General features: G+C 40.8%; 1 protein-coding gene across 8 annotated transcripts in view; it reads left to right on the top strand.

Annotated features, from left to right (window-relative positions):
* Positions 1 to 16,329, top strand: part of STAG1 (stromal antigen 1) — a 174,141-nt gene that overhangs the window by 26,033 nt on the left and 131,779 nt on the right. For 3 of the 8 annotated variants that reach the window (XM_039556958.1, XM_019292879.3, XM_019292878.3), the window contains exon 2: positions 13,668 to 13,802. In XM_039556958.1, the coding sequence (XP_039412892.1) occupies positions 13,774 to 13,802 (29 nt within the window). In that variant the 5' untranslated portion in view covers positions 13,668 to 13,773. Of the gene's footprint in view, positions 1 to 961; positions 6,908 to 10,572; positions 12,851 to 13,667; positions 13,803 to 16,329 lie in introns of those variants that run through there. The other 5 variants (XM_019292876.3, XM_010411133.4, XM_019292877.3 and 2 more) reach the window with 5 other exon arrangements.

Genomic DNA, 16,329 nt, shown 5'->3' with positions numbered 1-16,329 from the left:
CATGGGAGTTGAGATCTGCTTTAAGGAAATGCTTCAAAATATTCTCACTCTTGTTCTTACAGCCTGACAGTTTCAAATATCAGTTACTGGATGTATTTTCATTTTATGTAACTGTGTAAGATACTGAAAATCCTCTGCCTTGTCTTTCCGAAGGGCTAAAGAAAGTATTTGCAAATTCTTCAATGTTTAAAGCTGTGTGGTCTGTTCTCTGCAAAAACAAAGGCCAAGGAGTCTTACGGGGGAAATATCCTCTTGTGCAGATCAGCTGCTGGAATTTCCCCCCTCACTGGAGAGAGCTTCTCTTTTCCGGAGCTTCTGTTAAGTTTCACTCAGTCTTACCAGCAGTGCTGAGAGAACTGTGATGGTAGAAGATGATTCTCTTCTCTTCTAGGCACGAGGTTTTCTTTTCTCACCTGTTAATTTTTCTTTTTTTCTTAGTCTGTCATTCCCAGGGAAGAGATTAGTAAGGCTCTGTGTGTGTGTAAGCAGAAGGTTGGTGCTGTTGGAGACCATCACTGTAGCTTAGCAGAGAATTCTGTGAGTAGCAGTTCTTAAGTTCCAGATGTTGAAGACTGTGCTCTGAACACTGACCTTAACTTCACCACTCCATCCTGAATGGAGCTTTGACCTTGCACAGACAAAAACCACGCAGATGCCTCTAAACCTCCAGCACATTTCTAAACAAGTTTTGGTTGTATCAGGACAGCCTCAGGATCCCACATTGTTTCTGTTCTTGGGTCCCTTGGAGATGTTGGTTTGTGGCTCTTGATTTAGTCTGTTAGCCTGCTACCTGTGAGGCAGCTCACTCTAGCTACTCTGCATTTCTTCTGGTGATTAATGCTTGGATTCTTTCCTCAATTCACAGTCAAGGTCAGCTATCTTTGGGGATCAGGTGGGAAAGAGGTTTGGTGCCTTATTTATTTCCCATGGGAGGGTAATGGCTTTAGGTTGCGGGCAAAGCCCATGTTCCAGTTTTCCAGTACCACAGGGTTTCTTCTCTGTTTGGGTATCTTTAGAAAAATAAAGCACTCTGGCAGTTCATGCTGGAACTGTTGATAGCTTCATTACCAACATCATGGAGCAGCCTTCATCTGATGGCAGCCTTTCCAAGGGAGGCAAGATCCATTCTTCTGTCTCTTTTTAAGTGGCTAAGCTTTAGCTAAGCTATTTCATTAGGCTGAAAACTGCTGCATTAGTCCAATGAATTGTTTTAGTAAATATTTCCCAGATCAAAAAATTCTTCCTTGTCTAGGGGGAAGGACTGCTGTCAGTGTTACTGGGAGAAAGTATTTTTGGCTAGGCTTTAAAGTTGGGAGCACAAAAATGAATGATGCTCGCTCAGACACTGTCACACTAATTCTGATTTTGTCATCTGCTTGTTTAAGTAACTCTTCAGAAATAAAAAAAGGTGTTCCTGTATTTCTGTAAGCAATGCAAGAGTTATAAAAGAAATCATCAGTGTTTGCAGTTTAGAGTATCCACGTAAATTAGTGATGACTTTGAAGTTTGAGCTGTCACTATGCCTTCAAGGTAAAGTATTTCTATTGAGTCAGGAGGGAAAACACTCAAAGGGCAGTGAGGAAGAAGGTGGGAAATCAGCTGTTGTGTGCCCAGTGGAGTTAGCAAAGCACGTTTTGGTGATCCTGCTCTGTGCTGCACTGCGGTAAATCCACAGTTCACCTGTGTCCTTGTGCTCTACACCTCTGTTACAGCATCACCTCAGCACCTTCCCTGGGCTGGGCAGGGCACGTGGGCTCCAAGCTGTGTGTCTGATAGCAGGAGAAATCTGTGTGTCTGATAGCAGGAGAAATCTGTCTGATAAACAGGACAAAACTGTGTCTGATAGCAGGACAAAACTGTGTGTCTGATAGAAGGACAAAACTGTGTCTGATAACAGGACAAATCTGTGTCTGATAGCAGGACAAAAGCAGCTCTGTAGATCCTGGCCCCCACCTCCGCCCGTGCCAGAGCACTGGGCTCAGCCAGTGCCTCCATTCAAAAATCCCCTTTTGAGGTACCTGTCCTTCTGTCAGGCCTGTTGGTGTTTGGCAGCATGGCCAGAAATTGTCAGGAGATGGAGGGCAAACAGCCTGGTTGGATGTGAAGTCCTTAAGAAAGGAAACTGAATCAGCTTCTTGTCCAGGTCATGTGCTGGTTTCTGTGCTCTTGCCTCGCCTCCTTGTATTTCTGATAACGCTTGTTTGGTTTGTCAGTTTGTCCAGTTTGGAACTGGTCTCTCAACTGGTTCCACACAGTGTGATAATTGTCTTCCATCTGTACACTCATCATTCCTGTACCTGGAAAAATAAAAAAGCAATGGAAGAGATATTGAGGGTTTTTTCAAACATTTTTTCCTTGAGAAAGTTTCCCTTTTAATGGGTTTATTGTGCTGCACAAGACATTTTTAAATAGCAAAGAGCAAGCAGTTTCACCCCTTACCTGGTCTTCCTAGGGTTTTTGACTAACCAAAATTAATTTCTGAATGATAAAAGCTTTTCTTCAGGATTATTTACTGAGCTAAAATAAATCTTTTTCCCAGGTGCTAATTTGTATTTTCCCTTTTGATATTTGCTTTTTGGACTATTGCAGAACTGTTGCCAGTTGTACATACTACTTGATAATAACTTAGTTCCTACTTCTTATTGTTTCATTGATTTCTTGTGATTTCTGTGTTGGGGAGGTCATTAGGAAATGCTGGTGGGTAGCCATCCCTATTTTAGCTTATATTTTATTTCTTGAGTCCTTGGGTTCTTTTTTTCCCCTCATGTCTCAGTCTCAATCAGGAAAGGCTTGTAGGTACAGGTAATGTATTTTTTAGGTCAGTTGACATTGCTGTAAAAAACTAGGCAGGCTCCTGGATCACACTGCTTTAGACTGAAATAAAACCACGATCCTCAAGCTCAGTACATGTAGAAAGCAATTAATTGTTGTGAGCTCTGCTGAGGTGTGGGGAGGCATTGCCTGTGGGGCAGAGAGATAAGTTATAGGGATGGAGGAAACTAACATGGGATAAAGCCAGTTTCCCTTATGAGTCAATTATTTAAAATGATTGTAAATCTTTATTTTCCAGCTGTGCACCTTCCTAAGTGTTTCGGATCAGGAGTGAGAACTTAGGAGTGGAATGGTTTTGTTCTGGGAAGTGTTCTGCTGGCAAATCATCATTTCCTTGTTTGCTGCTCATCCTGTTGCTGTTCACCTGTGTAGTTTAGGGGAAGCCATGGGGCTTTGGGGAATTGTGTTAGCCTGTGGATTTAGGTTTGAATTTTGATTGCAGTATGAGGTCACCTGGGAAACATCCTTGCAAGGCTTTTTATTTCTAGCTCCAGCATGGTTGTGTGTGTCCAGCGAAAAAATGTGCTTTTCCTCATGACTGTTGTGGTGGTCGGATTGTTTTAAGACAGATGAGAAGAAAGTTTTTAATGTATGCTTTTGCAGTGAAGGATTTGACTGTATAGCTGCTGCAGGTGAAAAGCTGTGCCCTGTGTACTAACAGAGGATGTCCTGTTGGTGCGGTGTTGGTAGGTTTTTGTGTGAGGGAGTCTTTGGGAAGGTTCTCTTGCCTCAGTGCAGGTGCTGAGTGCTCACTGCACACGCCCAGGCTCCTGGGGCACTGCCTCTGCTGTATGGTGTGTTTGAGTTTCACCTTGTTGGCTTCCTGACAGGAGCCTGTGTTGGCCTGGTGGACAGGAATCCAGTCTCATTGCAGGCTTTGGGAACGGTCTGATAGAGGTGTTTGTTTGGTGTCACACCTTGGATGGCTTTGAAGGTGTATGAGTTTTCAGAGGAAAAATACATGTCATCTGGATGTTTCAGAAGAAAGGGAGGCTTGGTTGTACAGTACTGGAGGTTTGCAGTGTCAGGTTAGGATGGATTAGAGCTATTTAGCAGCATGTGGACTCTGGAGTTATTGTTCTTATAAGTTCTTGAGGCGAAATGTGGTCAATGGGAAGCTCAGTGTGTGTGATGATGTTTGATGGTTTGATGGAGGGATGATTTAAATTGGGTAGGTTATAGATGCAGTGTAGTTTGTCTTGTAACCAGCTCACCGAGTGCTGAAGAGGGAATACTCTAATGTGTTCTGATGAGGTTTTTTTCCATCTGGTCTCCTTGGATTAAGGACCTGCACAGCCTCTTGGTCTTGGGGAACGCATAAAAAAGTTCCTGGTAGAAGAGAATAGTGTTGATTGATTTACTGGGAGGAGAATTTGAAGCAAATTTTAATGAAGAAGAACCAAGACAGAGTTGCCTGCTTGTTTTGCTGATTGTCAGGGTTTGGTGTTACTCACAGCTTCTTCTTTGGTGTCTGGGACATGGTGGGATTTCCCTGCAAGGCTGCAAGTTGTGGATTGGTTCAGAAGAGGGATTGTTGTGGCACAAGATGTAGGTGGAGGGTGTCTGGTTTGATTATCAGGTTGAATTTTATCAATAAGTTGTTGGGGTTGGGAAGTTGAGTTTGATTCTGTAATTTTTATATCTGTATCTATAATGACCTTTTATTGATAGCTTAATCTTTTATGGTCTACCTCTACTCCTTTGGCTCTTGTTCAGTTTTCACAAACTCTTTTTTAGGAGCTTTTCAGGTGTTTACAATTTAGGTTCTCTGGCCTAGTGGGTATGGGAAGGATATGGAAATTACTCCCTCTCCATTGTACATCCATATGTTCTGTCAATAGCCCCACAGAATGTCAAGAATCAAGAGTCAAAAAGTCTGTGCTACCACAACCTCTTTGGAGAACTCTCTTTTATGCTAAAGCAAATGGGATTTTTTAAAAAGCATTTACAGAGTTACTTGGGCTAAAAATAATTAACAATGGAAGAAAAACAACTTTCTTATATTTCTTGTTGAAATTTATTCCTGCTTTAATGAAAAGCATCAGTGGAACCCCTGTCCTCTTCATGCTAGTAAAAATGGTTACTAAAAGCAAGGGTATTTAGTCTGCTTCACTGCAGAGAGATAGCATTATGCTCCTTATAAAATGCTTATTGGATATTTACTAATCCCCTTTTTAAATGCAACATCACTTCTGAGGAGCTCGAAACATGAAGTATTTAATAACTTAAAAATATCCACATGCCCTCATGTACACAAAAAGATGATATTTGAGTGAATAAGGAGCTGTAGTGGAACAGATGCCAATTAGCTGCATCAGGCTGAGGGTTAAGCTGAGCCTCCAAGCTGTTGTTAGACAGGCTCTAGTACATTCAGGAATCCATGGGGTTTTGTCATTGGAGCATTGCTGAATTCCCTGGACTTGGAAAAACTGGTACTCCAGGATCTTCCAGTTCCTGAACTGATAGCATTGAAAGACTCTCAGTCTAAAACTTTGTGAGGCTTATCTCTGGAGGAGATGTGGATACTGAAGAGAGGCTTTCAGCGCCTCAGTCACTCTGAGGTAATGCCCAGAAATCTTTGCTGTTTGAGGGACTTAGATCGGGATATCTTTGCAAGGCTGTGGATCTTGACAGGTCTGGCAACAAATGAAGTGATGGAGCTGCTCCTGCAAGCTCAGAGTCTGAGATGTGGCTTCCTGAAGGATCAGTTCTCAGAGGTGGGAATGCTTTAACAAAGTCCTCAGTTCCGCCTCCTTCCTCTGAAGAGCCATTATGCCTTTGTGTTCTTTTGAGGAGAGTATTAAAGTATTTACCTATCAGCAAATTGGGGGAATATTACACATTAGAGTCACCCTGCATTTTCTTCTATTTGATACATGCAAGTCTCTATATGAAACATTAAATATCCCTTCTGTTAGCAGCTGAGTTAGTATTTTAGTGACCTTATTTTCATCTGACCTTCGTGCACTTCCCCCATAAGTTCAAATGAGTACCAGAATCAGTCATTTCCCAGAGTTTTTAATTTATATGTGACTTCAAAATGCATGTTTTCTTTTATAATCTGGAAAAAATGTTCTGCAGTTCCTTTTGGCTTTTCTCCTCAGAGTCCCCCATATGAGGAGAAAAGAAAAGACAAAGAGAACAAAAACTTGAACCATTCTGAGAGTTTTTTCCTTTATTCCAGCATTCTGCATGTCAGGCTTTGCTTCCTTTTTGTGAAAATTGGTTTTATTGTTGGCAATTTTCCAGATGCAATGAATAATGGAACACCAGATGTCCACTGCTGAGAAAAATTACAGATGAGTAAACACTTTTCTGAGGTAGCATAAAAATCTATTAACAGTGCTTCTGGTGTGCCTGCAGACAGTGTGAGCTCCTGGCCTGCTGTGCTTTGTGCTGCACAGAGATGAATATCCAAAGCCTCTGCAGCCCTCTACATGCCTGGCTCTGCCAGGGATTCCTCTAGATGTAGATTATTTTCTAGGAATGAGCACTTACTACAGTGCTTGAGTGTGAATTCAATCACTGGATTTAGTTTTAATTATTGTCACACATGGGTTTGATTGAGGGTAAAAGTCCCAGAAATATTAGAAGAGATGGGGGTAAGGAAGGGTATGGAGAGTTGGCCTAGTCCCCAGCCTTTCCCCTCCAGCAGGCACAGTTCTGGTTGTGCCATGTTTTCAGACCCAAAGCAGGCTGTGTCCCAAAAGCCTTGTCTGGTTTTTCCCAGCTGTTTCAATCTCCTTGGAATAAGCTTTCACCACAGACTTTGCCTGTTGTACCTGACAAACATGACCCATCTACTTGGGAAAAGCAAAAGTATTCAGTGGTGGGTAATCCACATTTGATTGAGCAAACTTGGAGAGCTTCACTAGTCCTTACCTGATTTGTATGTGTCTCACCTGAATTTTCCTTGCTGCAGTAAAACCCATTGCTTGTGTGTTCTCACTGGGAAAGACTCTTTATTCTCCCTCTCCATTGCCTTTGCAGCAGTTTTACACATGGGAAAAGAAGTCATCCTCCTTCAGTCTGCTCTGTGTCCAGCTGTACTCTCCTGTTGCTGTCCTGTGCACAGGTGTGTTGGAGCCTCCTGGAACACTGGCTTGGTCCACTAAAATGAACTGTGGAAAACCTCAAAAAGCTTTAGGTCATTTCAGTGAGCTGAGTGAGCATCAGCTAAGCAGGATGGTCCTTTTTGGGGGAAGCATTTAATTACCTTGATAACTTTAATTGTTTTGATAACTCACACTTATGCTGTCCCTTTCATTCTTCAGTCTTTAGGAAGTTTTTATTGATTGCTCAGTCTTCTGTTTGGAGGATGACTCCGCAGTTTCTACAATAAACAAAATCTCTCTCAACTTAAAATTTGTTCCATGGGCTTTTTTTAATGATTCTCAATGCTCCTGCATCATCTTAAAAAGACAATTGAGTTTATCTTCTCAAGACTCCTCTAAGTTTTGGAAATAGGATTGCAGAGAAGCAGAAGGCTTCAGGGGTCCATCTATTCATTCTCACAGCTTGAGGACAGTAGAAGTAACTTTGTAGAGCCCTTTTCCCTTTGTGTATTTTATGTTCAGAGCAGGTAGGCATGAGGCTGGTAGATAGCTGATGTTATCCTAATGGAGAGATGGGAAGGAGCAAGTTGTTAATTTAGACCTTAATCATCCGGATACTGGACTAACATTAGAACTCAGTGCCTTAACTCTTAGTCTTGTGCAATCAGCCCATAATTATTTGCCTTATGAGTGACGGAGTGCCCGTAGCCCCTGGTGATCTCAGTCACAGTTGTGAATGCTCAGTGCTGCAGAAAATCAGGTCAAGTGTCTCACGGAGTGTCCACAGAGGAAGGAGCAGTTATGTCTGAAGAGTCTGTAAGAATAACAAAGGGAAAGCAAGCTTGTTTACATATGCTCAGTCCATCAAATTTACATTTATTTAAAAAAAAATTAGAATTACAAATTGAAATGATAACATTTCTGTTCTTGAGCAAGCCAGATCTACAGGCAATTGTTTTCATGAAGCATTGATTAGTATTTTTAGTATTAGCCATCCTAGGCATTAGAAGAAAGCAGTATATAATAATATATTTAAAAGCTGTTGGACTAAACACTGGAGATCAAGCTGAATTGTCTGAGTGCTGTGTGACACATAAATTAACTATGCTATTATAGCCATGGTTGAAAGATTGCACCAGCTTTCCTGTGTGATCTTGGTGTCGGTGCCTTGGCACTGACCTGCGCAGTACAGGAATTAGCTGCTACCTTCTGGAAATGGTGGCAGAATATACAGAAAAACTGATTGGTTTTGGCAATTCACACATTTTTAGAGAGAGAAAACTAAGTATAGAAATGTGGTAGTATGACTCGGAGGTTTTTGTCACGTAAGGAATTTATTCCCAGCTTGGAAGAAGTGGTTTGTGTAGCCTTTCAGCGCAAGGTTTTGCGCTGGCACTGTTGAAGAGCACAGAATAATATTGCATGCTACGATGTGACACTTCAGATGATTTTTCTGACTAACTGGGCAGGACCTGTCGAGGCTAAAAGCATTTGGTGAGAGGAAGCAGCAACAGCTGTTTTGCCTGTAGAGTCAGTTCTGTGTGTTGGTGCAACTGAGGAGACACCTGCAATTGAAGGCAATTTAAATGGACAGCTAGGGGTTGCCACGAGATAGTTCTTGATCCCACAGGTATGGGTAAAATGTCTGGTGATACCTGTAAAGAACAGAAGAAAAGAAAGAAACTTTAGTCAATGGTACTAAACATCTGCTAAATACCCCACTTTTGTGTGCAGTCTCGCTGTGTGGTTTTTGGCCGTACATTTCATGGAACTTCACGTGATTCCTGTGTGTCCAGTGCTCCAGCCTGCCCACGTTCCTCTGCACGGCAGCACAAACATCTGGTGTGTCAAACAGCTCTCCCAGGGTCTGGGGTTTGACACTGACGTGCCTTTGCAGACTGGGAACTGGAGGTTTTACTGGAGTGGATAACAAGAACAGCAGAGACATGCTGGAGAGGGATGTGGGCTACTACTAATAATATATCCAGGATGATTTTGATGGGTGTAGGAAGTGAAGCATTGCCATGCTGTGCTGGCCTAGTTGTTGCTGGTATTTCTGCCTTCTGTCATGGTTTGACTGGATTAGAAATGCTGCAGACCACATAGAGAGCTTGCTATGCACCACAAGTAGTGAGGAACTCACTAGTGCTCAGTGATAATTTTTCTATACTTGGACTTTCAATTTTACTTTAAGTACTTACTATAATGTGATAAAGTGAAATATGTATTGTGTACAGAACTTCAATGAAATTATTTTAAAGATGGGCTGAATGAGCATTATGCATTGTTTGGCCTTAAATGATGCTCTGTGCTTTCAAAATCAGAGCTGGGAGTGGTGATCTAATTTGGCTTTCTATCAAGTGGCTGTAGGGTCAACATGAGTAATTTGGTTCAAGTTCCAAACCTGTACCAGAAATAAAGCTTATGCTTATAGATATATTTAATTGAGAGCAAACAAAAACTCCTCAGTGATGCAGAACGCATCACGGCATTTGGTAAATTTGTTACCAGGTTAGTTCCCGATGATTGTTTTTCTATTTCTGCAGGATTTAGAATTCACATTTGAAGTTTCTAGATACTATTTTCACTTTGCAGATGGGTAGCTGGGCAGGAAGGGCTTCTGTGGTGTGCCCAAGGCCGCGGATAAAGCAGTGAAGGCTAGAATTGATCTGCCTGCATCTGATCCTCTCTTCTCTCTCACCCTCTTGATGGAAGCTCTGCCTGGGTGTGCAGTGCAGGATTGTTGTTTGTGCTGATGCTGATGCCTTTTCCTAGCGGTCCGATGTGGGTTTTGGGCAAGAATATTGAGGGGACAAGTCTTGTCTCTGAACTATGAAAAACTAGAGTTTTCTGTGTCTTGTTTTCTGGTGCTGTGCCGGGGCATGACACACCATCAGGTACTCCAGCAGGGAGCACCGAGGGAGAGAGCAGAGTCCTTAGAAATGGGAAATGAAGGAAGGGGGTAAAGGCATTACCAGTTAATTGTAGAAGACTTTGCTTCATTTGTGTGAGCCGTTGTTTGAATATATTTTGCACTTGGATGGGATAAGGTGCCTTGGTCAACAAGGAAAGGATGCTGTATTAGAAGTCTGTCTAATGCCTGTTACCTTTTGTTTTGGGTATCTTTTAGGCAATGGAATTGATAATGTAGTAACTGCTAGATTTAGTAGTTGGTTTTCTTTGTTATTTAAGTTTTGGGTTCAACTTTATAAAGTGTAGGTACCTAGTCCATAATAGAGTTAATTGAGCTTGATTTAGTTTTGTTGGTGTCAGAGAGTTGCTTGGAAGGACTCCATCAGGGTGTTGTCAGTCTTTTAATTTGTTTGGGTTTTGGCTAAAATGGGTCGATTACTTCAGCACCAGAGAGGCAAACAACCTAAAGACTGCAAAAAATGTGGGTAGCTTTGTGCGTTAGTAAAAACGACAGGAAATATTGATGGAATGTGTGTATTGGATTCATTGTTGTAAAATCCTAGAGCCTTTCTAAAACTGAGCTCATTATGAGATACTTATTGAAGAAAAACTATAATAAACCAAACAGTCTACTAGAAAATACATTTTTTATAGAGGCAGTTTTATATAATGGTCATTATGTCTGCCCTGATTATTGTGCATGCTTGCAGAACAGGCAAAAAGGGAAACATTTACTTGTTTACCATTGGATGTTTGAACTAAATGGTGTCTTCTACTGTCTGCTTTATATTCCTCTATAGGTAGTTTTAACCGGACCAGCATAAATTTATGTAGTCTTAAAATATAGAGGTGTGGGTTCAAAAAGCTGCAAGGGTACAAAGATCATTATAATTGGGATTGAATGAAAACATCAGACTTTTTTTCTAAACTAGAAGAGAAGCAGTTGACTGCATGTTAAAGGACTGTGTTGTGTTTATTATAGTTAAAATATCCCCAAATGCCAAAGTATGAAGTACGTCTCCCCCTGTTCTCCAGGACAGGTGATAAAATGGTTATGTGTCTCAAGCTTTCAGGATTTTTTTATCAATGACTTTATTCTCAGGCTGAAGGAGAGAAAGAGGGAGAGTTTGATTTTCCTGGTTACGAGACCATCATCTTTCAGACACAGATATTTTCTTCTATTAAAACCAGAAAACCACAAAGGTTCATATTTGTATAGTCCATAAGGATCAATGAATTTTCCAGTTGTCAAACCATTCTTGTATTTTGTCACACACTGGCTTTATTAATACAAGAGTGTAGAAGGGCAACTTTGTTGTCTTCTGATGGTCCAGTCTGAACCTTACCACAGAGGGGTGGGTTTTTGCAGCCCTGTTTTGCAGTTTCCTGTTTAGCTAAGGACAAGGAGAAAACACCCCAGGCCTTTGCAGTTCCCTGGTGTCAGGTTGTCTGCCCTTAGCACTGTGGGTTCAGCTGCCTTGTCCTCTCTTCTGCTTCTGGCTCTTGATACCCTTCACTCCATACTTCTAAATCAGGGTTTTGCTTTTCAAATAAGCTATCTCTGAGCAAGTATCCTTTTCCTTGTGTGTGAGAGCACTTTCCTAGAGCAGTTGAATGCTGCTGATTGCTACATCTGGGCATGCAGAGCCAACAGTTGGGAATGGTGATTAGGTTAAAAAGGAAAATTAAAAAAAGAAATCCCACATAGCAGTTGTGCAGGATGCCTTAAATGTCTGTGGAAGGTACCTCACACGGAGCACACATAAATTTTCTTGAACTACTTTAGGAAGCTTTTCTGAAAAGTAAGATTGCCACGAATCCTGCTGGAAGTAGATAATCTGAAGATCTAAGATGGATAGGTTTCCTTTGAGGTCCAGCTAGCAAAAGCACACGTGTGTGTGTGTGTGTGTGTGGCTGTTGTCCACAGGGATGGCGTGAGGAACCACACAGAATCCAAGTGCAGGATAAAATGGGATTATTTAATTAATTACAGACTTGTTTATATAGCTTTGTTCACAAGAGTGGTATAACATCATTGGGTGCTTGACTATCCACCTCCCAGAGTGATTGGCTGAACGGTATAACACCCATTTCCAAAATATTTTTCCCAGTGTAAAAAACAAGACACAAACAGCTTGCACCTGTAGTATAGTTTACAAAACAGCAAACTGTTTCCCCAGCTAGTTTGTGTGAGAAAGGAGACTTTCACAAGAGGCTGTAAAAACTGGAAAAATTTCTCTGCCAGCTTTTTTAGCATCCATATGTGTCTGCTTGTGTGGGTACAAAAAAATACTTCTTTCTTCAGTCTTGTTCCAGTTGTAGTGAACTTCTCCATTTCAGAGATCTGGACATTACCTTTATTTTTTCATATAGGAAGTCAACTCAGAACTTAATTCAGTCTCATGCTGTGTATGATAAATTCTTACCAGTGTCTGAAGTGGTTGTTTTACACTGTCAACTGGAGCCCTGTTAGGAGCAATCACATCCTTTGAAACACAGTCATGAGCAGTGTCTCTAATGAAGAAATGCTTATGGAAATAGCACAAACAGCATATATGACATTTTTGTTCAAGGAGAGCTCAGACTAACTTCTGTCTCATAGTGAAACTGGAGAGCTTTTACACCAGCCTGGTGTATTGGCCCCTTTAAACCAGTAATGCTAGAGTGATGCTTTTAGCTCCAAACAAACGTTTTGTTTGTTGACATGTGTTTTGCAACAAAGTGGCTTGCTAATTATATGGTATAAAAAATGTAAATTTCATGACTTACACTGTAAGTAAAATTGTTGGTAGCCCAAAGTAGTAAGTACTGGAAGAACTAGTTGTATGCAACTGTCAGTCTAACTGGAACTGTAATATGAAGAGGCAAAAAAGTCTGTTCATTGTGTACAGTTTGGTAAATAAACACTGATGTATGTGTACGAGGGTGGAAATTATACTTTATATGCTGTACTGTTTTGTTTAGAAGGATACAGTTTCATTTAGATTCTCCATTTGATGCAGGTCACATTACCTCTTCCTGGCTGGATTTTCTTCTTGCCTTGTGCAAAGGTACTAGAGCACAGGAAAAAAATGCCCATCAAGAGGAAATTAAGTATTTAAATAAAAGAGTTTGAACATATCCCATGTTTTAAAAACACACAGTTAAGTCCTTGATATTCATTGCCCTTGCTGAACTGCAGTGCTCCATGCAGCTCTTCATAATACCCCAGGACCTGTAAAAGGGGAGACTGGAACAAATCTGTTTAGTTTCTCCAGAACTTGCATTTTCTGGAAGAATAGGATGGCAGTTCTGTGTTTTATTCCAGTGAAGATTATTGAATCTTTCACACTGTGCCATTATTTAATGGTAAAGTCACATCTGCTGCCATTAGTTAACTCCCTCGTTAGTCTTTTGGGTAGAGAAATGTTACTAGTGGATGTAGTGACACTACAGATGCAGTCTACTTTATTATTAAAACTTACAACTTCAGTTTCATCAAGTTAAAATACCTTCTGCTGCAATTAGACACTTGCACAGCTTCTGATTATTCTGTGAAATTCAGTCACACAAAGCTGTGAGCCAGAGGGTCTGGTTGAATAGGTGTAGTGCCATTTGAACACACATGTATGGTGGTAAACAAATATGGGAAGTAATGCAGAACATTTATTTTTTAATTTTTATTTAATTGCACAAAGTCAGCTAAACAGAAATGTAAAATCTGAATGCAAGAATATGATGAAGCTGTTTCAGGGTCATCCATTCTAAATTTCTTGTGGTTTAGTAGTGATGCTACTTCAGAATTGACCTTTATTGTTGACAGCATATTTTATTCAATGTATTACTATTTTGGAGTCACATCTAACAGTTTTTTTCTCTCTCTTACAGACTGGACTTTGACATTCATTTCATGAAAGAGGTTTCCAAGTAGTTGTCTTATAATAACTTTGAGAAGAAGTTCTATGTAGCTCTTACTTTCAAGAGTGCTGCAAAAATGATTACTTCAGATTTGCCAGTACTACAGTGAGTATATGCTTCTCTCTACATTTGAAATCTTCACTTTTATAAAGGTTGAAGTAAACAGAGAGGTGATTGTGAGGATAAAGCACAAGCTTGAGAGAAGTGTATGTTAGTGTGACTGTTCCAGGCCTCCTGTGTTTTCATATGCTGAGAAACTGTGTAAAAAAAGCTGCAAAACACTTAATCTAAAAAATATTTCTTTCTATGTATAGAGATTTAACTTTGCCGTGAAAATGTCTTTAATGCTTGAGGGAGATTTCAGCAGCATGGATTGGTTTTGGTCATAATTGACCATATTGTGTATTCCAGTTGTGTACTGTCTCACACCATATTGTGTATTCCAGTTGTGTACTTTCTTACAATGAGCTGAATTTATTGTGCAAAAAGCCTTTGCCTACTGCAGTTGAAGACAGCAAGTGGCATGGATATGTTTTGGTCCTGCTAGGAAATAGGAGTGGCTAATGCTCATGGGAACATGAGTTTGCTTGGATAAAGTGAGCTACTGGGAAGAACAGAGTGGAAGTCTGTAGTAGGAGGAGCTGGAGAGTAAATCAAGTAGAGTTAAGAAGGAATTTTAGAGACAGGAACCTGCTCCCCTCTTCACAGGGCAGGGAGAGAACACAAAGTGAAGAAGCTCATGCGGTGAGTTAATGACAAGAGAAATAACAACAGACCAAATGGGCTTGGCTTGGAGAAAATTAATTTACTGCTAATGAAAAAAGATTTGGATGATGGTGAGAAACAAAGACAAAACCCACCAGGTGTTCCTTCTACCCCTGCCCTTACCTCAGTTCACCTTCAACCTTTCGTCCCACCCCATCCCCTCATGCCCCCAGCATGGGTGCCCAGCCCAGCCCACTCCAGCATGGGCTCCTCTCACAAAACCCCCTCCAAAAGCGCCCCACCATCCCCTCCCAGAGCCCCCTCTGTGACCACCCTGCTGCCAGTGCCAGGCACCTGCACCAGGTACATTTGGTAACTATCTAATGTTAATTTATTTTTGCTTGGAATGTTTTCTAATTTATATTTTTTACCTCAGGGTGTGAAGGAGCCTCAGTTTATCAGGGTTGAGTGGAGTTCTAAGCTAAGATTTCAAGTCCTGTTATTTAAGAAACAGAATGGTTGGACAATTGAAAAGAAATTTGTCTGACCTTAATAATAACATGCTTCGCATTACAGTTTTCTCTTGTATTTTTAAAACCTCTTTAAAAAAACTTAGTTGTGGGTGAGTACAGGCTAAAGCTGTGGATGACCTTGATGGGCAGCACTGAGGGGGAGTGTCAGCCTGAGGGGGTTCTTGTTAACTTAGGGATTAGTTGTGGAAGAACATTTTACTGGTTCATATTTCCTGGATTTGCCACATTCACGAAGTGAGGGGATGTTTGTGAAATATGCCAAGATGAAAAAGCTAGGAGATTCTGTGATGGCAATGGTAGGAAGGGGTATTCCCATTCCTGCCTCAAGAACCCAGATGGACTAAGAAGTGAATGGAATATCAGGGAGTTTAAGGTTAAAAAGTACATATTAATGGATTTGGTAATGCTACACACCAGCTGAAAAACCTGAGGGACATTAAATATACCGGCATATTCTTATTCTTATTAATCAGAGCCACCAATATTAAGCAAATCAAAGAGCGAAAAAACCCATGAATGTTGTTCTTTCTGATAGCATTTGGAATCATTTAATGCTACTCTGTGAAGTGTTGGTGAGATGTCATCCTCAACAATACATTGTAGTTTTGATTGCTTATGAGCAAGAGGAGGTTTTTCATTTCACAAAGGACTCAGCATGATTTGCACATAAAGGTTTTGGGACTCTCCTGAGGGCTCAGAACATTGGCTAGTGTGGATGAAGTATCAAAGAAAGTGACAAATTCTAATTCAGAAAGTCTCAGCCAGGCTTCATCAGGAACAGTGCTGGCTAAGGGTGAGGAGACCTGAAGCAATTTTTGGGGTAGGGGGTACTAGCTTCACACATTTACAGATTTGGGAAGACACAGTCCAGTTCCACACAGAAAGCCAAGGTTTCCTTCCTAGCTCTTAAATGAATTATTTGAAGGATTATTATAATCTCCCATTCCTGTGCTTAATTTCTACTTCTTTTTTGTAATGTTTTCTAATCTTTCTGGCTACCCTCTTTAAACAAACAATCCTAAAGCCAATTTGATATGTTAATATATTGCTTAGGACCATGTCATGTATTCCCTCCCCAATTCTTCTTTGTTAAGGAAACATGAAAGGAGAATCTTTAACCTTTCTAGATTCCTAGAAGTGGCTTCAGAACACAATGAAGACAGGATTTCACTCACTGGTGTTTCAGATGTTTGGAGAAAACATCTGGTGTGTTTGACCTGCGTGATGGACAGCTGTGAGTCTTCTCTCAGTGACATGACTCATGTTTGCTCTTTAGATTTTTGAAGATCAACCATGAGAACTGATTCATCCATGATTCATGAGCCTGTGCATTTAGCCATTTTTCTTCATGAATGCTTTTTTCACAAGGCTGAATCTGGTGATAGCAATTACTG

This window comes from Corvus cornix, chromosome 9 (genome assembly GCF_000738735.6).
Source record: "Corvus cornix cornix isolate S_Up_H32 chromosome 9, ASM73873v5, whole genome shotgun sequence".
Taxonomy (NCBI): Eukaryota; Metazoa; Chordata; class Aves; order Passeriformes; family Corvidae; genus Corvus; species Corvus cornix.
The sequence above is the reverse complement of the archived record's forward strand: the minus strand, read 5'-3'. Positions and strand labels throughout refer to the sequence as shown.